Below are 21,600 nucleotides of genomic sequence, written 5' to 3'. Positions count from 1 at the left end.
GTATGCCCAAATCCCATTTTGCTGGGAGTTTGGATGCAAGACTCAACGGGGCCATTGAACGTAGGAAAAAAATGCTATGTAAGCCCTGCCTTACAGTGAGTATGTGCCATTCAGCCAGTGCTAGGCATGTTGGGGTTTCGAACGCAACGTCATCAGAAGTAAAGAAAAATGACAGTCGGACTTGTCCTGAATAGAAGCGTTGGTACATATTTTTTAATAGTTGTATTTGACCAACTGCCTCATCTTTAGTGGATTAGTAAGGCTTCAGTGTTTAGCATCAGACAACCCCTTTTAAGATGGCCAAAGATCGCCATAGGCTTTAGAGGGCAAAATTAGCAGCAGTCGCTGATGCTTAAATAATGTGATTTGCAGCTGCTATTGCCAGGAAAGAATGAAGTAAGGATATGGTCAATGAACATTTGCTGCACAGGGTCATTTTTTTAAATAAGTAATTGCCTGTTCCTTGTTCAAAATCTGGGGTAAGCAAACCACCTGTGGCCAGCTTGTTAGCAGAAAGCAATTTGGTCCTCCCCTGTTGGTGACAACCGTCTGGCGTACTCACCAGCAGCTGCACCACCAGTGATTGGACATTGGTGACCTCTGAAACAGGGCCTCTCCAATCACCACTATAGTGAAGAGATGCATGCTGGCATCAGGGTCTTGGGGGTCTTATTTCAGGGGGAATTGCTCTTCAGTATTGTTACCTTCTATAGCTCCTCTTGAAATGAGGTAACCGGGTGGGAAGTATAAGGTGCATCAGTGTCTGCGTCTGTAGTCCTGATGATGGTGCATTTCCTTGGCGCGAGTCTTGTTTGTGCAGCAGACCGATTGTTGGGTTTCTGTCACCACTTATTAACTCTTAAATCCTGGATTGACAGTATATAAAGCTGCAGAAGCCTTTTGTGAATATTACTGTTTGTTCCAGCCTGAGTTGGGCAAAATAGTGTAAAAATTGGTTTAGTCCTCATTAAGATCATACTGACGTCTACTCCTGATGGTGTCCTGTTCTGTAGCTTCGCTTTCTGTAAATACGGCCGCAAAGTACTGCAATGTTCTGACCCGCTTGTAGACCTCTTCTTCTGTAATTTGTCCCTGTTGCCCATACCAATCCTCAAATTAATTTTTTTTTTTTTTTTTGTATTGGATAAACCTGGACCCTATGTTGGTAGAGGATGAAAATGTGTATTATTTAGCTGTTCATCTGTTTCCTAGTAAAATGATGTAAAAAAGCTAAAAATGTGTGTTAAGACCTGTAATTACTGTCCCGATATTAATATTCACATCAGACAAAGAATGATGCACACAAACCCTTCAGGGTACATTCCCACGTTCAGGACCCGCTGCGGCCCCGACGCTGCAGAACTTCCACACCACGTCCTCACTAGGATATGCTAATTATTATTATTTATTATTTATTTATTTTTTTACACGTGGACTTTCCCCATCTAAACAAGTGTATGGGAAAAGCCCGCATGTGGACCCGCAAGAGAAATTGACATGCTGCGGTCTGGAAAGAAGTGCCGCATGTCAGTTTCCTCAGGTGCCCAGATACTTATAGTGGGCATGGGATTTCTAGAAATCCCATCCACTATGCTGTAACAGCTCGACGCTGCATAAACCCGCAGCAAATCCTGAATGTAGGAACGCACCCTTATATTAAGTGATACATTGCCGGAATCGGTCGGCGTCTGTCTCCTACCTTATGCTGTTTTTAGATTACATAGCAAAAACTTGCTGACTGACTCCCTTTTAAGTATGAAACAGTTAATCTACTAATTTTATGCTAAATATTTCTGACCCTCTATATTTTACAATTTGACTCCCTGCGGCCGTTGAGAAGCTATCCCTTTAGGGCAGTTAATTGGAATTGTGGCGAGTGTTCCGGTGTAAGCCTGTGGCGTTTGTGGAATCAGCAGGCAGTCGGAGACACCATCCATCTGCTGGTGACAAGCCGGCATCACAAAGGGCAGGGATGGTAGTCCAGCTCCAGGGCTTTCATGGATAAAGCTAGCCTTTTCTCTGAGAGATTACTGCTGGCTTCTGCACTTTGTCTGTACGGTGTGCGATCCCGGTGACCGCTCTTCAGATTCCAGCTTGTGTATACATCACTGAATACTAAGCAGCGAGCAATCCATCCCAGCGCTGACTGTCGCAGAATGCCGTGTCTCTTACACTCTTACAACTCCATTCACACAGCGAACTCGCCTGCTTTGTGAGGGATGGAGGCCTGGGCTGCAGCTATCTGTTCCTCTGTGATGTATCATGCTCATTAGTTACATGGATCCCTTCTAATTTGCTATGATGAGGTTTGCTACTCACATTTTTGTTATAGAAACCAAGGGAAAAAAATAAAATTGTGGATGTTGCAGTTTTCCCTTAATCGGTAACATGTATCTGACTAAGAAGCCATGCGATGATCCTTTACGTGCTGTATAAGACATGGCCTGCCATGAGAAGATTATTGTTCCTCTCCAGTGCTCTGTTAAGTGTCTGCATGGCCGGGGTGGACAAGACGTCTAGTACCGATAGCCTGCCGTATTACCTTCATGACCTCCTCTCACAGATTTTGGTGGCAATGATGGGAAGCATTATTATTAGTAGTACTGCAGGCATTGTGCTGATATTCATGTGGATGCCATAGATGTTCCTGCTGAACATTTTAGAAGAAATTAATAAGAACTTTGATATTGCTTCTTCGTCCAACTTTTGATACCCCTATAATAAGCTGATTCATGGAGCCCCGCATCCCCTTAATTATTTAGTAAGCACAACTCTGTATGCTGTGTAGCGACTGTCGAATTGTGGCTCAGTGGTTAGCACGGTTACTTTGCAGCGCTGGGGTCCAATCCCACCAAGGAGTTTGTATGTTCTCCCCATGTTTGCTTGGGTTTCCTCCGGGTGCTCTGGTTTCCTCTAAAGACATACTGATAGGGAATGTAGATTGTGAGCCTCAATGGGGAGAGTGATGATGTCTGTAAAGTGCTGTGGAATACGATGGTTCTATATATGTAAAGTTAAATACTCCTAATAGGAATGAGCTGAAGGACAATGCAAGGCCACAAGAAGTGTGTGGAGCTGTGCCTCCTAAATAATGAAGAGGATATGGAGCTCTTCAGCCTCCTAAATTAGTTGATTTTGTTCCAACTCCCCAGAAATCTGATTCTAATTGCCTATTCTAGGTACGGGTCATCAGTATCGAGGGCCAAATAGAAGAATTTTCTTAGGGAGGTGAGCATTTTTATGTGAGGTCCATGATGGCCATTTTGATTTCTGATATGGTAATGCAAATTTATAACCATTTCTCTCCATTTCACATTAAATTAGGGTTTAAAACACCATTCCATTTTTTATTTATTTTTTTTAAATTCCAATTAAAAGCTTTTTTTACAGTACAAGCAAAAGCTATGAGCTTTCCGCACCCAATTTTTTTTTTTTTTTTAAACATCTCAAAACGTGCTTTTTGAACTCCAAGTGTGAACATGGCCAAAGCATGCTCCTCGCAAATGGCCATATCTAATTTCCTATACAAAGGAGAACAATGCAGGTATAAACCACTTAGTCTATTATATTGCATGTACAGACGGTGTACTCCTGGTGGTGGAATGGTACAGATTTCCATTCATAGTGTGTATCTTTGGGGAAAATACACATTTAAAAGGCAACTCATGGGTCACTGGGCCGAACAAAGGACTGTTTCCTCTGGTACTTCTGCACTAAGAACCCATAGAGGAAACCTGAGGGCCTTTATTTACCCTGTGATCTCCTAGCTCTTTATTTTTTTTTACTTGTCTTTTGTGTGTTTTTTATTAGCTGAGCAAAGACACTAAGACCAGGCAAACAAGGCTGGAGGAAAGTGTCCTGGCTGTCATCTTGGCTTACAAAGAACACAAAAGGTGACATTTTGTTGCTATTCTGAGCTCTAAAGTAATGGTGCGAAGTGCCAAAGAGCAGCGATCATGTGCAAATAAGGTTCTTGCACGCCACGCTTTGAAGTGTACAGTTCTGAGGATGTGGTTTTCTCCTTATTTGTCCAGTATTGGGACTAGTGGGCTCTTTCTGGAGACCCCACTCTACAAGGAGCCACAGGCTGTAGGATTTTCAGGGCGCTAGCACACTGCAATTACCAGGCGTAATCATACCAGTGCTATTAGCTTTAAGGGTCTCTGTGCATTAACAGATGCTGCTGCTGGTAAGATACAACAGCAAATTAGATTTATTTTTGCTGAGGTTGCCATGAGCTTTTATGGCATAGGTTATTTAAAATATAATTCACTATTGCAGTTTCATATGTTATGTTTTTTTTTATTATTAAAAAATATATATTCATTGGCAAAATATTCAGGTCAATAAAAATGACTCGCCCCTTAGAGGTATGTTGTAGGTTATTATTGGCAGGCAAGACCCCTTACCACCTGATTTAATAATTTTATGCCCACATTGTAAATGAGGAGGGGGAGGGGTTATGCACCACATTTAATGTTTTTTTTTTTTTTTTATTTAAATACAAATCTTGCTGAGAATAAAAAATATAGCCCAAAACTCTGACAAGCCTCTCACTAAGGAATGGGGTCTGACACTCCGACATCCCCGCTGATCAGCTGATTGAAGGGGCAACACTGCTTCAGTGAGGGCCACGTCCTTCATTGCTTAGTATGAACAGTGACACAATACATTTGAAGTGCCTTTGCCTGGCATTACACCTTCGTCCCATTAACTTAAAACTGATTTACTGAAACAGTATTGCTTACCCTACCGGGGTTCAGCGCCAGCTCTGCGCTGTTTTCCTAGTCTGTTTTCTCTGCTGCTAATCTTTGAGTTGAAAAGCTTGTGCCATTACATTCCATGATTGGCTGCAGCACTGTCAATGTGATGTCAGCAGTGCAGCCAAACAGAGAGCTGTCGCTGGACTCTTAGCAGGGGATGTCATACTGTGGATTTTTTTTTTTTCATTGTTGCTATCGTAGCTTGTAGCTCAAAGTTTTCTGAAGGGGGCTACCCTTTAAAATAGAACAGGGGAAATACCAGATAGTACAAAATGTATGATGCTGTGTATTGTAGCAAAGCCAGGTAGGACTGGGTTAAATCCTAACACTGTAAATCTTAATTAGATGCACCTGGCTTGCGTTAATTAAGAACTAGGGCCTATGTTCACTAGGTGTGTGTCAGTCTGCTGAATGAGGCAGAGTCCAAGTGTGCTACTGGTAAGTGACCAGCCAAATTGTGAGCTGTAGCTGAGAGAGACATGCCGGAATCTCTCTAAATGGAGACTGTGGATGGGTCAGCTAGGAAAGCCAAGCAGTCTGTGTGCTGGAGTAGCAGCGAAAGGTATGGAAGCCACAGCCTGTTTTTGTGTGAAGGTGATAGAATGCTAGGACCATACCTCTTCTGTGTATAAAGTTTGCTTTGGGAGAAAGGACTGTAATCTGATCGGGTGAGACCACACTGACATATATGTGCCTGCTGAATGAACTGTTTGCTTGTTATACTTTTGTGCCCAGAAGAGGCGGATTATGGTTTTGAAACCCTTTGGAGTTTTATGAAGGCAATAAAACTGCACATGTTTGGACTAAACCGCATTGCCTGTACCTTATGCTTACCTGAGCGAATCCCTACAGTATGTTAAACAATAAAGGGGATATAGTATTCTCTGGATCCACACACCTTCCCTATAATCAGCTGATTGATGGGGTTGCTGGAAGCTGATTTGATCTTGATGGCCAGTTTTACTGATAGACCAGTTTTGAAGTCCTGGATAAATACCCTTTTTTAATTTTATTTATATAGCTCCAACATATTCTGCAGCAGTTTACCGTTTAAACCAGTCCAGTGGGCGGTCTTATTCAGTGAGTGACAGCTCTTTCTGCCAATCACTAGTAGGACCACCCACTGGACTTGTGTTTTATTTATTGAAATCCTTGATTGAATACACAAGTTATACTAAACCCTTTCCAACAAACCTGTATATCATTCTACTCCGCTTCTCCTTCTCTATACCATGGTGTCCACAGACCAGACTACACGTACAATATGACAAGTTCACTTTTAAGTAAATTTGTCTGGATTGTTAATTTGTCATCGACAAATGATTTCTAAGTAATCCACTGAATAGCGTCTTTGTTAATTTCTAGTTTGGGGTTTTGTTCTTCCATAAATGAGCCAGCAATTGGAGAACTGCAGAAGGTGCGAGGCGAACGCCGAGAAACGTAATGTCTTGCTAAGTGCTCCAACATGAGTTAGGCTGATGCCTTCAGGAAACCTTTTGTAGAAATGAGCCAAGAACTTGTTTTTTATGAGAATGATAGTAATACGTTAATAAACTGTAGTTGAGATGACTTCCTTGAATTCCTACCAGTTATGCTTGGGTGTGTATTGTTTGCTGAACATGACGAATATTTGTCTAATTAAGTAGGAAGAGACTATGATTGTATCATGGATTGTGCACAGACTACATATGAAGTATTTCTCTTCTATTTGTTATCCTTCTTACAGACCATCTCTCATGCCTTGCATAGGGTGTTTTTTTTACATCCCTAAATGTTATATATTGGTGCAGAAGAAAGATGAAAACTGTCTAGTGCCACCTAAAGGTAGTTATGAGTGGCGCTAGACGTCCTTCATGCTACCCTGCATAAAAGTCAATACTCCGGCTCGCTCTCCCTGGAGATCCAGTATGTCCAGAGCTACATAATGGTGGTAATCCTGTGGACCATCTCCTTTGGTTGCTGTGCTGGTTATGGTGGTTAGTTTTGTGTTGTTGCTTCTTCAGTGGTCCACAATGGATGTAGATGAGGTCAGTCCTTGTGGTACCATAAAGGGCGGTGATTATTTCCTTTTGTGTATTCGGTTTTCCTTCAGTGTGGACTATGTCTGCATTTGGCCATCACTCATTTCTTTTGTCTGCCCATTCCTCCACTTACCACTTCACTTGTGTCAGTCCACTTCAAAGAGCAGAGATGGGAGGCCTTGTGTAATAAGTGTCATTTTCTCACCTCTGCTTCCAGGTTGTAATCGCTGATGACTACTCTGATCCCTTCGATGCCAAGAATGCACAGAAGAACAAAGGCGTGATAACGGAGAATAATGGCTACATGGAACCTTATGAGGCTCAGAGACTGATGACTGGTAAGAAGAGATGTGGTCACTGACCATTACCGACATGTCCTTTTATTGGTAACAGTTTGTTGTATACATGGTTACTGGTTGACATTCACTTACCTTTTCTGGATTTTTGGTTCATAGTGGTCCAGCTTCATTCACAGTAATTTAATTTTAACCCAGAATGTGGATGAAGTAAGAACTTTATTTGCTCCATGTATTGGAGCGCTTTCTGGAAGAGTGGACCTCTTTTGAGAACATTGTGGATTGAGTTGCGTTTTCCTGCACTATGAGGGTAGGGACTAGCAGGTTTGGCACCTGGTTCTCTACAGAACTTACTGAACCAGTGTTGATCAATGATCACAATGGGGAAAATAACAGATGGCTGCATTATTACTCATTAACCCGCTAGAAGTAGACAAGCTCGTGTGTCTGAATGTTTGTACTTACTGCAAATTAATCATGTTTGGTGCTAGTTTTGATTAGGTCATTTACTGTTTAGCTAAATTTAGACCGACCCATTATACCCAGGTTTAGCCATCTATATTCTGGATGTAACCTTTGAACAGGACCACGGTAGTGGTAAACTGAAGTTAAAGGGGTTGACCAGGGTTTGTCATCAGTATCAGATCTGTGGGCTGTTTGCATTTCTATCTCTGGTCCTGCAGCTCCACTTCCGATTTCTTCATCTACTGGCTGTTCTCGGCTATTGCAGCTCAATTCCTATCGGTGTATGGAGCTATGGTGCCCCGCCTCTGCACACTGTGCCTCCAGGTATTGGCTGAGGATCGGCTGTGAGACACTCCTCAGTATAGATATCCTGGATAACCCCTTTAAAGCACTGTATGGATAGGTCTTGAATGTTGACGTTCCAGGTTTTACATCCAGAATGCATGAGAACAATAAACCTATTTGACCATTGCAAGGCCTAATTCCACATCTGTAAAGAGGAGGGGATGTTCAGTATGGGTCAAGGGTAGTTTAAAGGGCTTTTGCAATATATCGCAGAGTCAGACCACCACTAATCACTACTATGGGGATCTCGAGCCCATGTTCCTCCTTGCTGCTGAACCTTAGTAAGGAGAAGTTTAAGTAATATGGTATGTCTAATTTTTGGGGAAACATGTTTGACATCAAAATTCCCTGAATATACTGAAATATAAATTTCATGATACGTCTTTGCTTTTAGAAGGAGAAAGCCAGGGAATAGACAAACCTTTTTTTTTTTTTTTTCTCTTGCCATACATTACACTTTGTATCTGCAATATGTAAATATTGTGCGTCTTTATTTTTTATGCAGCAGCTTAAGTGTTACAAACTAATTAGCTTGCCTCATATTTTTTTTTTTTTATCCAATTCCAGTAGATAATTTATTTAACACACTTGTATAGCGCCATTAATTCCAAAGCACTTTATAGGCATCATCACTGTCCCCATTGGGGCTCACAATCTACATCCCCTATCACTGTCTTTAGAGTATGGGAGGAAACTGGAGAACCCGGAGGAAACCCACGAAACACGGGGAGAACATACAAGCTCCTCGCAGATGTTGTCCTTGGTTGGATTTGAACCCAGGACCCCAGCTCTGCAAGGCTGCAGTGCTAACCACTGAGCTACCATGCTGGCCCAGATTACTGATGTGATTGTATTGAAGAATCTCCCTCCATTATAGATAGGTTTTCTCTGGTTAGTTTTTTGGAAATCAAAGATCAGCCAACAGTAGAAACTTCAGAGTGTACTTTCTTCCAATTAACATGGGAACAGTTGTAGTAGAAAATGAGCTGTCAATTTTCAAGGCCATATTGTGGATTTAGGCTTGTGACAAGGCCATTCATTTCAGTGTAAGCAGCAGGTTCTGTCACTATGGATTGCCATAAATTAACGTTCCAGTCTAATTCAGACCTTCCAGATTGTGTTTTGTCCTTGGCCCGAACAAACTGACAGACAGATCCTTTGGCTGTTGTGCACAAAGACCAACTTGGCAGCTTGTTTCTCCCTGGAAATACAAGAATGCCTATGTATAAGAGCGTAACCCGTTGTGAATGCGCCACTTGTACGCAATATTGCTCTATTGACTCGTTAGCCAAGTTCTGGGTTTTTTTGCACATTATTCTTCCCAATTTTTTTTCTTTTTATCCTTTCTTACAAATCTTTGTCAAATGTAGAGGAATGCAAAGGATAAGGATCAACTTAATTCATGACCTAAAAATAAAGGCTCTGAGGTTGTCTTATCTGAACAACCAGCTATTTGTGGCGAGTCTCAAGATCCTGACCCGTGGCAATTAGTGGATTCCTGCTGTGGCACTTATTTTAACCACTTCACATCACTGTTGTCTTAATGGCCTAATTCCCATGCCACTCTTCATTAGGACAGAAAAGGCAGCGATTATTCACCCCAAAACCTTAATCCAGGGGCTCCCATTGCCATACAGCGCTTCATAACCTCTGCTATATTTTTGCTAGTGGGGGAAATTGAGTACAATCAGTGTTTGCAATGGCTCAGTTCTTTATATGCCGCAGTCAATAACGATCGCAGCTTGTCAGGAGTGTGACAGAGGCAGATCACTCCCTCAGTCTCCCCATTGGTTTCCAAAACATGGAGCTGATGTTTCCAACTCCCAGTTGCCTTTTCAGATCAGTTTTAATAGATTCGGCAGTCTATTCGGCAGCCTGTCAGTGTAACACTAGCAGGCCAAATAATGTTCTGCAGTACAATAGTAGTGCGGGGTATTATCTATGCCATAGATTCTCAACTTCAGTCCACAAGGCCCCCAAACAGATCATGTTTCCAGGATTCCCTAAGTATTGCACAGGTGATGGGATTATCAACAAGTCATCAAAAAGTGCCGGTTTCTCTAAGATATTCACAAATCATTGACCTGTCGGATGGCCTTGAGGATTAGAGTAAAGAAACGCTGATCCAGGATGAAGGGATCCCACATCCAAATAACCCCTGGGAACTAATAAATATTACATTTAAAAAATTCAGTGATATATGCTTCAAAAAATGTAAAGGAGAAAAAAACAACAACATTTTATTCTGAAAAAAAAAATCTTAATAAAAAGCAAATGCTGAAAAAAAAATATATATTTCTTACATGATTAATACCACAAAATAAAAAGCTATTCCAGAATTGCCATTTTTCCTCATCTCCCCCAATTGGGGGTAGGGGGGTCAGCAATGCATATTAGACTGTCGGGTGAATCCACCGTTATCTGTGGATTCAGCTGACGTTAGTCTGTGTTTCGGAGGCCTTAACGCACATGGAGATCTGGCGCTTTAGTCTATTCCTTCGATCATCCATTGTTAAATTTTACATTTTTTTTTTTTCTTCCCATCAGAAACGGGAAAGCTTTGAAGTACGAGAAAGATGGGAGATTGGGGTTACCTTAATGTTTCCACGATTCTCCTGCCACATATAGAGCGTGCTGCAGGTTTCAATATGTGCAGGATATACCCTACAATATGCACACCCCTTTTCCCTTGCAAAATTCTGTACATTGTTGTGCAAATCTGTTGTCCTGTTTCAATTAAAAAAAAAAAAAATTAAAATTGGTCAAGACTGCTTTTGCTTTAACATAATAGCAGTCCTTACTCACCCAAGCGTTTGCTGCGCCAATAGTGCGTCACCACTTCTCACCTCTGGGGTTTGTTGGCAGGGCCGCGGCAGTGTCCTCCTGTCTACAACCTGTGACTGTATCAGTAGGCTGAGCAGTCTCCTATTGTATATCTCGGTGTGGCCGCTTTGCCCAGTGATTGGCTGCTATGGTCATGAGCTCTAGACAAGATGGGAGCGCTTGGCTTAGCCCAACGGTCACATGCTGTAGACTGGATGTGACAGCTTAGCCCTATGATTGGCTGCAGTGGTCACAGGCTGTAGACGGAATGTGGAAGCTTATCCCTATGTTTGGCAGTAGCGGTCACATACTGTAGACAGGCTACAGGATGTGACTGCATAGCCCAGTGATTGGCTGCAGCAAGCACATGCTATAGACAGGATGTCTCTGCGGCAGCACTGCCAACAAACTCTTGAGGTGAAAGGCGCTGGGGCTGAGACTTTTGGCTTTGATTAGGGCCCAGGAGGAGTGTGTGCAAGCGTGTAAAGGGCCACGGCATGACCTTCTTTTGGGCTCCATCAAAGCCGGAAGTCTCTACCCAATGTGAGCTGCTCAGGGATTTCTGCCCTGGCGGCGGTAATAGGATGATGTGAGTATAAGGGATGTTAAATTTGTGGAGAATAACTTCTGTGGATTGAGTTTCCCAAGACAAAACCGCGTGAACAGGTGAATTTGACTTGCCTGATTCTCTCCATCTCATGACTTGGCCAAATAACTGAACAACTCGTTTAAGCCGCAGTGGTCGTAATATCAAAATTAAGTGTTCGGCTCTGTTGAAACATATGCTTTGTAGACTACCTGCCAGCCTGTTGCTGACATTTTCCATTTAGGATGGGCTACCACTGAGTGATGATCCCTGGAAGTGCATCACGTGTCCAACGAGACCATTATTGGCAACAGGGCTGTGGAATCTGAGCCGTGGAGTCTGTATAAAATGGACCAACTCTGACTCCTAAAATATATAATAAATTGGTACAGTAGTTCAATGCAGTATGTGCTGTAAATATTTTCATAAGAATTTGGGAAAGTTATGAAATGTCCTATAAATGTCTGTCCTATTCCTGATCTAAGGATCTCGGTTTTCAGTTGAGATGAATGTGTGCTGCACTTTATGTACATGCTCAGGAGTGAGTGCTGTGGAGTTGGAGATTTGGCTTATAGTCCCATATAGTCCATATATGCCAGCACAGCATGTCATTGCTGGCAGCCTGTATCGGGTGGGGGATATATAATAAATGTGTCTGAGAGGTCTAAAATATATATTTAGTAGGGTTTTTATTCCTGACTTTTAAATAGGTATGAGAATGAATTACTTGTTCCATATATTTATGTATGTTTAATGTAGAGTGAAATCCAGAAAAATGTTAAAGGTCCTTATAGCTGCCTTCAATAAGACTATAGGGAAACTGTCGGGAGCATCAGTTGTAGATCTTCTGGGAAGAACAATACATGCCAGTGTTTAATTACATTGCAATGCAGTGGACTAATGTTACCTTGGAAAACATGATTCTGATATATTAAACATCTGGCCTTTGCGGTGCCTCGTAAATGCCATTAGTCATGTGGCAGAATATTTGGAAAATTGGAGGAAATGGTAAGTAACCATGAATGTTTACATTCTGCATTACTTTGTAAAGGAATTCATTAGAGAAATGGTCTGGACCAGTGTAGAGATGTGACCTCGCCACCTGAGTCTTACTCGCCATGTTCTCTGTAGTCTCTGATGGGACCGTGACACTGAGGTGTAATCATTATCCTCCTCTATTACTACAGCGAGCATGCACAGTAATGTGATCTTGCATTTCTTACCCCTGTGGTGACTGGAGAAGCGCTTACATCACCGCAGGCAGCCTTCTTCAGGCCAGCTCTACTTCTCACTGAATTCTCCCTCAGGGAACACTACAGTTTTGTTCCATGCCTGAGATGTTTCTGATAATCGGCTTCCTCTTATTCACATGAACGGTATTTGCTTTGGTTCTTCTGGATGGGAACTTACTGTGAAAAGGCAATAAAAAATGATGTAGGAAGGTCAGGCCTTTCCTGTGTATTGCACCAATGCTGGCACCACCAAATGGCCCACCCTGTACAAGTATGAGGCATGACTCCACTAGGTACCATCCCACAGCCTGATGCCATATGACCATACCATGTGAATGCCAGAGCCAAGAAACACAATGTAGATCTGTTAGATCAGCTATAATTTATTTTTGTTATTACGGTGCTTGTGACTCACACGTACACGCACGCCTGTGTTATATGAAATGCCATTGCATCAGGCACTACAAGTCTGATCTGTAAGGCTACGTTCACATGCCCTCAATCCTGTTGACCTTACAGATCCAGCGGGTGAAATAAAGAAAATAATCTGTCCAGATTTTGGACATTGTGGCTAATCCTTTTGTGGATCACGTGTTCGCTTTGTGGTTTTCATTGATGGAACACTTACCCGTTAACGTCTATGGTGCTATTTCGATGTCCGTGATTTTTTGCTGACCAGGTGTCCGGGAAAAAAAAAAAATTGGCGAGAACAGTCCGTTTTTGATCAGTCACAAATCAAAGATGAATTCTACAAGTCTGTGTTTTGCAATGTTGATTTTCACAGGAGATGGTTTTGCAATGTATTTTTTTTAAGCTGTGAAAATCACTGGTGGAGCTCTGATAGACTGACACATGGACTAAACACTGCTGAAAATCTGATCCCGATGACACTTGGACCGTTGTTGGTGTACGTGGAAAATCACTGACTCCTGAATGAGCCTGTGATTTTTGCGGATTCTTTGTAAGCTCATGGTCAGGTAGGACACATTTTTCAGAGGGTATTCCAGTAAGAACATTACTTGTACACAAGATGGGGGATTACTACTAAATCGGTGAGTGTCCAAACACTGTGAGCCCCACGATGGGCAGAAAGAAGGGCGTATGTGTGCTGCCGCACAGTTCCTGGGACTGCCGGAGATGGTGGAGCACAGTGCTGCGCTATCACCGGCACAACACACCTGTAGCTGCTGCTCCATTTTTAAATAGACATTTTAGGTGGCCTGTTTTGGAGATTCATGGAGGTCTCTGGGATCGGACTCTCACCGATCTGCTAGTTTTCACCTAGACCACACATGTCAAACTCTGGCCCACAACACCAGAACCACCACCTTTATGTGGGGCCCATCATTATGTATGGAGGACTGTGGGGCCCATTGTTCTATATGGAGGATTATGTGGGGCCCATTGTTCTATATGGAGGATTATGTGGGGCCCATTGTTCTATATGGAGGATTATGTGGGGCCCATTGTTCTATATGGAGGATTATGTGGGGCCCATTGTTCTGTATGGAGGATTATGTGGGGCCCATTGTTCTATATGGAGGATTATGTGGGGCCCATTGTTCTGTATGGAGGATTGTGTGGGGCCCATTGTTCTGTATGGAGGATTATGTGGGGCCATTATTCTGTATGGAGGACTGTGTGGGGCCCATCATTATGTATGGAGGATTGTGGGGCCCATCGTTATATATGGAGGATTATGTGGGGCCCATTCTATATGGAGGATTATGTGGGGCCCATTGTTCTGTATGGAGGATTATGTGGGGCCCATTGTTCTGTATGGAGGATTATGTGGGGCCCATTGTTCTGTATGGAGGATTATGTGGGGCCCATTGTTCTGTATGGAGGATTAAGTGGGGCCCATTGTTTTGTATGGAGGATTAAGTGGGGCCCATTGTTTTGTATGGAGCGCTATGTGGGGCCCATTGTTTTGTATGGAGCGCTATGTGGGGCCCATTGTTTTGTATGGAGCGCTATGTGGGGCCCATTGTTTTGTATGGAGCGCTATGTGGGGCCCATTGTTTTGTATGGAGCGCTATGTGGGGCCCATTGTTTTGTATGGAGCGCTATGTGGGGCCCATTGTTTTGTATGGAGCGCTATGTGGGGCCCATTGTTTTGTATGGAGCGCTATGTGGGGCCCATTGTTTTGTATGGAGCGCTATGTGGGGCCCATTGTTTTGTATGGAGCGCTATGTGGGGCCCATTGTTTTGTATGGAGCGCTATGTGGGGCCCATTGTTTTGTATGGAGCGCTATGTGGGGCCCATTGTTTTGTATGGAGCGCTATGTGGGGCCCATTGTTTTGTATGGAGCGCTATGTGGGGCCCATTGTTTTGTATGGAGCGCTATGTGGGGCCCATTGTTTTGTATGGAGCGCTATGTGGGGCCCATTGTTTTGTATGGAGCGCTATGTGGGGCCCATTGTTTTGTATGGAGCGCTATGTGGGGCCCATTGTTCATTTTAACCCTTTGTGTTTGAGTTTGACATCCCTCACCTAGACTGTGGATAACTTTTCTTTTTTTTTCTTTTAACTAGTTATCAAGCTATAAATATCACAGGTCGTCATTTGTTTGGCAGGTATAGATCTGACACCTTATGTCCCCACACACACACACACACACACATACCTATGAATGACAAGTGCTTGCTGCTCGGCATTCACCGCATGTCCTTCAATAATCCATGCTAATTGTGTTCCGTTGAGAATTTAACTTATTGTGTTACTCACATGCAATTTACTGAAAGCAAGGTATTTATGGAATTCAATGGCAAAACAGGAAGTTATTAAAACAAACGAATACAACTAGGAAATGATCGGCTTGAGACAAATGTCATGCAGAATGACAAATCACATCCATATTATATGAGCCGGGCGTGGAGGATGAGCTGCGGAATGAAGGATGTATTAATTAAAGTGTATTATGAGCCAAAGGCCCAGCAATCCTTCTACTTACCTGGTTAATTTAGTGTCTAGCTTGTCAGTTACCTTGTGGGAAAAAAACATTGTGACTCATTGTAAGCGATGTGTTAAGGAAAATCGAAGTCAACTGCATTGCTCATGTTGTAATCATCAGGACTTGGCTATGAAATGGCATGTCATCACTTTATACAGTGCACGGGTGCAACTAGCAGTCATTTAAAATATGGCATTTGAAGTTAAGGCTATGTTCACACTGAGTTTTCGATGCTTTCAAAAATTGAGTTTTTTCAAGCAGAAGCTGCTTCAGGAAACCTGTTTGGGGGAATTTTTCTTTTCTTGCTGAGTTTCCTGAGGTTGTTTTTTGAAGCGCTTTGGAAGCGTTTTTCCAAAAGTGTGTTTGTTTGTGTTTTTCGCAGACTTTTTTTGCTTTGACAGTGCCTATATCGGAAAGGTATCCTACAGGATCCTCTTCATAGTCATAAAATACACTTTTTTTTTTTTCCAACCAGACATTTTTCAATACCTCTACAGGGGGACTCATGGTCATGGAGCATGGAAAAATGGGGAATATTGGGAGCCCCTTTCTTGTAAATGATGAGGGTTAAGGGTGAGGCCCCTCACTATTGTATACATAATCTGTGTATTAAGAAAAGAAAACCCTGGTGGCAAAGCCGCTGCAATAAATGACAAGACAAACACCAGAAGCTCCGACTGCTTGGAAAAACTCATCTAAAGGATGTCATGTGCACACTTTAATACGATTGCTACAAAACACCATGGCCCAGAATTTGTCAATGTGTTGGATATAAAGAGAACCGGCCACCAGGTGTTTGCTGTCCGATCTGAGGGTAGTGTTAAAGGCTGAGCCCCTGATTCCAGCAGTGTCACTTACTGGGCTGACCGAGATGTAGTCCTTGTGATACATAACTGATGTTATATGCACAATACAACAATGCGCACAGCTTTAAATGGGTTTGATGCATTTTACCCCAGCACACTCGTCATCAAGACTGGCAGGAGAAACGCCAGTTTTGGTAAATCGAGGCCATTCAGTGAGTTGGATTAACATACACCCTGTTCAAGACTGCTTGCCTCTCTCCAGTGCTTGCTGATCTCTGAGAGCGGGCGTCATGGAGTAGGTGACAGGTTCTCTTTATACGAGAATGTGATGAATATGTTGTGCTGTGGCATTTTCTTTCCATGTCGTATAACATATTGACCTGTAGAAGGAAGATGAACTAATATTTCCAAATAATACTGCCTCAAGGTCAGATAAACATCCAGCGTTGCGAAACAACCCCGATCGGTAACTATATACTGATCAGCAGGCATTTTTAAAAGGCAGACTGCGCTAAACAATGTGTATGGACTCCTCTGTAATAGATCGATAAGTGCGCACAGGCTGCCGTGTTCTCAGCAATGCGTTTCCAGTTTGCATGAGACTGTGTACTGCCGATAGCTGATTCTTAAGCTTACTTAAAAATCACTTCACCCGACGAGCGAGCCTTTTGCTCGTTTGTTGAATGATTGGTAACCTGTTTACACTGAAAGATTATCGTAAATGGGTGTTCTCGAGAGGTCCTGTTTCAGTGTAAATGCACTTTAATCCAATGTGGATGGAAGACCTCACATTTGGAAAACCCCACTATTTTGGTTCAAATTGACCTACCATCTGATGTGTGTGACTCTTCACAGTGTTAGGAGAAAAGGATCAGGCAGTTTGAACATCCAATACTTTTATTCTCCATCTGGGTAAGCTGCTTCCACAAGCGTCTGTCAATGGCTTACTCCACTCTAGACTGTAGACCAGTCATGAACAATTGAATCAGCTAGGGGAGTATGGTGACCTAGCTGACGACTATCTCTTGTATGACCATCTTAATGGGATTGTCCACTACTAGGACAACACCTTCACAATTGCTACATTCCCCCGTGTAAAACGTAAACCCCTTATACTCTCCTCTGGTGCCAGCGGCATCGGGGCTCGCATGTGCCGACGGAAGCAAGGGTGAAGCAACCCATTAGGAGCCTGATGCCAACGTCGCTGGAACAGCACCGACACTTAGAGTATAAGGTGTTTTTATTTTACATGGGGGAATATCAGCGATTAAGGAGAGGTTGTCGGAGTAGTGCAGAACAGATAGTCATCTGTGTCTTGGTAGTGTAGTAGGGGTATATACATGAGACAAGATGACCACATTCATATGCGGTTTCTTTAAAACATCCACTTTGTTCTTGACATTGAACCAATTCTATATAGCATAGGCGAAAAGCATGAGCACTTGTAATATTGTGAAGTCTGTTATTGAATACGACACGACCCTATCAATGTGGAATCGGCCATGTCTGGCTTGTACATACAGACCGGTTAGGCTGTGAGCGGGTTATGCTTTCATAGCTCGTGGATGCTTGATTGTATTGTAGTCATATCATGTTTGTAGTACATGACCTTTAGAGACTCAATAGGTTCTTTCTTCGGCATATTTTGTATGCTGTAATGAAGAGTTCCTATCAAAATGACTTGCGCTGTAGTTTGTGCTGCGGTATGAAGCTCGTCTTTACTTTTGACCTTCACTTAATGGTTATCTTGCTGCGGCTGACAATGAAGCTTTTCTTCCCTGTGCTGTGATGGTGTGTTTGCTTTCAGCGCTGGTGGGCGATTACATTGGAGCACCTGTACACAGCAGACGATGGCGGATGAGTACATACGTCTGTCTATAGTCATACACCACTAAGGCTTCCACATGAATCAGTGGAGTAAAGACTGACGGATTTTACGATTTTGTCTGAGTATTGATCCGATCATAAATCTTTGTTAGGAATGTGTTTATCAGTTTTATCTCTGTTTAGATGTTGCAGTATTTTACTACATCTCCCCCATCGATCCCCTGATCAGGGCCTTTCTCGGTCTCATGATACCAGCCGGAGTCCTAAGAGGCAGCTCACCTTCTGGCTTTGGTTTCACACTGGAGAGTTTTCCATGTCAGTCAGCAGTGCTATGTAGGAAGGAGGCTGGCTGACTCATTACATTGCTTGACCCAGCCCCTTGTCTGATTTTTGCACTGACTGTAATGGAGAAGGTGTCTCCATCCTGTGTAACAGTGTCCTGACTTGAAAACCAGGTTGAAGTGGACCTGCTTATAGTTCTGGCAGTGCCGCTTATACCTTCATAGTACGAGTAACCACATGTCAGTGACTTTACAATAGATGCCTTATCACAGGGGTGGACACCTTTAGGAGCCTGTTGAACAACTCTTGTTGGATTTTAAGTTAGTAGTCAACCATGAAAACACACAGTTGAGCTCCAGTAGATTTCTAATCACATTTATTGGAATCTGGTTGTAAAATTCACAAGCATTTTTTTTTTATTTCTGACTAGCTATTTGTTTTTGTTTTTTTTCTGGTGATGTCTATGAAAGCTGTCATGGCTGGCTTGTAAAGTCTGCAGTGATGTGCCCACACCTGATCTGTAGGCAAAAATTGGGAGATCTAAGAAGGCTATATACTGTGATCCCTCAGTGCCCTCCAGATACAATAATTCCTCCATATTATGGTCTGTCTTGGAACATTGCAATTTGATACAATGCCACCAATCAGTGTGACAGTGTGTTTCTCTAAGGTGCTGTACTACCTAATTGCATGCACTGAATGGTTGTCTGGTAGCGCCTCTACAGGACAGTAAATAGTACTGCAGCTATAGTACTGCTCTTTACCAGTGCCAGAACCAGCTGCTTCTTTGGGCCAGAGGATGGAGCAATCCCATATAATTTTCCTGGTAGATACTTTGCTGGACCCCGAAGAAGCTCTTGGCCTCTAGATTTTGAGATGACACTCAAGTGTGTCATCAAGTGGCTTTAGAACCAATTACTAGTTTTCCATAGTGATGATCTTTTAGATACAAAGTTTTCTGCTTGGCAAACAAATACCCAGATGGGGTCACGATATCATGTTGAGGGAGTCAAATGGGAATCAGTGCCCTAAGAAAACCTTCAGAATGACTCCATATTTGACATCTCCCATGAAGAATCAGGTTATGATGACAGCGAAACGCGCGTAGGGGAAGATGGGGGTCTACTTTTCTATGCTGGGTACCCCATTGCTGTCTGCCTTTATTGCTGGTATGTGCTGGGTACTTGTGGTAGGATGATGATACACTTGTCCATGAAAAGCACACAGCTACTTACTCTATATTGGATTACAATGAAGGCCCGACTTTGTTAGTATTATCACTCCTGTGTTTTTTTTCTGGTCCACATGAATTGGCATGACCTTGTTACGATCTCTCTCCTACCTATTAAAGTGATGCTTTCTTATGCCTGTGTCCCGGCTTTGACCATTTTATGGTCTTAATTCCATGGTTTCTACCTTGTTATATTGACACCATTGGTGGTTCATAGCCTCATTTTTGGGTTACATTCTCTTGATATTGCCTGTTATTTGTGATATATGTGCTATTTTTAATATTTGTACTTAAATTAATAAAAAATGGTTTTAATTTTGAAGACTCCTCCAGTTTTCTCCTTAGTCTTTACAAAGGTTTCTGCTTACAGAGATCGCCCTAGAAGTAACTTGAGGGACCTGAAAATAATGTAGAAGGTGTGATATTAATTCAGGATGGTTTCTAAACTCTTGCCCTCCTCACTTGCCAAGTACCATGGTAGTACTCCGCCCATTACAGGTCTTTGTTGGCGGTCATGCATCAGTTTTGGCGGAGTCGCTGTGCTCTTGAGTTTGTGTGACTGTGTGACAGTGGACAACATTTGATCAGATTCCATTTGGATATTACTTGGTAACCACAAAGTGTTGCATTAAATATCAGAAGCGATGTGGTGAATGCAGATTGATTTGACAGGCTCATTACTCATTCACCCATGTGAAACCCTGTGCTCCATTTACAGTAAAGGCTTTCCCCGCTGGTTTAACCCATTTGTAACTATTTCTGGGAGGTCTCCATGCTTAGAAATAGATTTAATGCTGAAGTAATCCCAGAAGTTCAGATATTGAGCATTTCTTCAGTTTTGCAAAGGTTTTAGTGAATCAATAATGTGTTTTTTTTGTATGAGAGATCCTCAAGAGATGAAGTATTGTCTACTTGAGGACTGGGTTGTGAAACACCTGAAATTTTTATTTGGAGAAATTTCTAATATTTGAGCTAAATTGTAATTGTGCTCTTAGAGCAAATCTCCCAGCATCATCCCTTTGAATGAGGCTCACGTGGCAATGCCCTCTTACTGCAGAGTTGCAGTCTGTATTTTGGGACTAGAGGGGCATTTTCATCTTCCGCTGTTTAGACTAGCATGCAGAAAAGAGACCAAACTAAGTGGCAAATGGTCATCAACCAGTTTTTTGTAGACCTCATCTGCAATTCAATTCATGACACCTTTTTGGTTCGGATAGTAAACTGCATTATGTGCCCTCCAGTAGAGAACTGGTCCCATGAGGACAACCTGTGGGCATATGCAGGGCACATGGTGGATGTCATGGGGTGACTCCATCTTCTCTCTGGATGACTATTCCTTTTCCGTATGTAAACTGTGTGAATGGCCGTGCCATAAAGGGGGCCTAATGCCAATACACTATATTCGGATCACTACTTGTTAGTCACATTTGCGTGTTGGATTTCAGCTGAGTCTATATGTGGCAGAGTATGCCCACAGCACGGGAGTGAGATTGGTACACTTTCCATGGCATTGTAATTTGGTGCAAATATTACCTCATCTGCATTTTTCCCATTCTCCTTACCCGAATAGGCATCCTGCTGCATACTGTTTTTAAAGGCAACTTTTTCCTAATCTTGGAAAAAGGGTGGAACCTTTTCAACAGGGTGCAAAAAACAAGGTGTCTCCTCGCTGTAGATTAATGCCCCCACACACACGATTGACGCGTTTGATCCACAGTCTGGTGCCTGGGGGTCTCTGACTCTTCCCTGAAGGATGATGTCAGAAGATTAGGGTCCAGCAAGTCCGATTTTCAGACTGATCATCTAGTTCTTTAAAAAGAGCTAAGCTGCTGACAGAAGAGCAAGTTCTCCTTTTTATATTATTTTTACTCGTATAGTGCCTTTAATTTCCACAGTTCTATACAGACATAAACAATGTCCCCATTGGGGCTCACACTATAAATTCCCTATCAGTATGTCTTTGGAGTG

The 21,600-nt window shown here is 42.6% G+C and overlaps 1 protein-coding gene across 1 annotated transcript in view; it reads left to right on the top strand.

Annotated features, from left to right (window-relative positions):
* SHB (SH2 domain containing adaptor protein B) overlaps positions 1-21,600 on the top strand; it is a 155,231-nt gene that overhangs the window by 42,903 nt on the left and 90,728 nt on the right. The window contains exon 2 of the mRNA XM_073664601.1: positions 7,002-7,122. Coding sequence (XP_073520702.1) covers positions 7,002-7,122 — 121 coding nt within the window. The remainder of the gene's footprint in view (positions 1-7,001; positions 7,123-21,600) is intronic.

Source organism: Phyllobates terribilis, unplaced genomic scaffold (assembly GCF_046119375.1).
Source record: "Phyllobates terribilis strain yellow unplaced genomic scaffold, ASM4611937v1 Scaffold_1__5_contigs__length_1240528914, whole genome shotgun sequence".
Classification (NCBI taxonomy): Eukaryota; Metazoa; Chordata; class Amphibia; order Anura; family Dendrobatidae; genus Phyllobates; species Phyllobates terribilis.
This window is presented reverse-complemented; position numbering and strand designations above follow the sequence as displayed.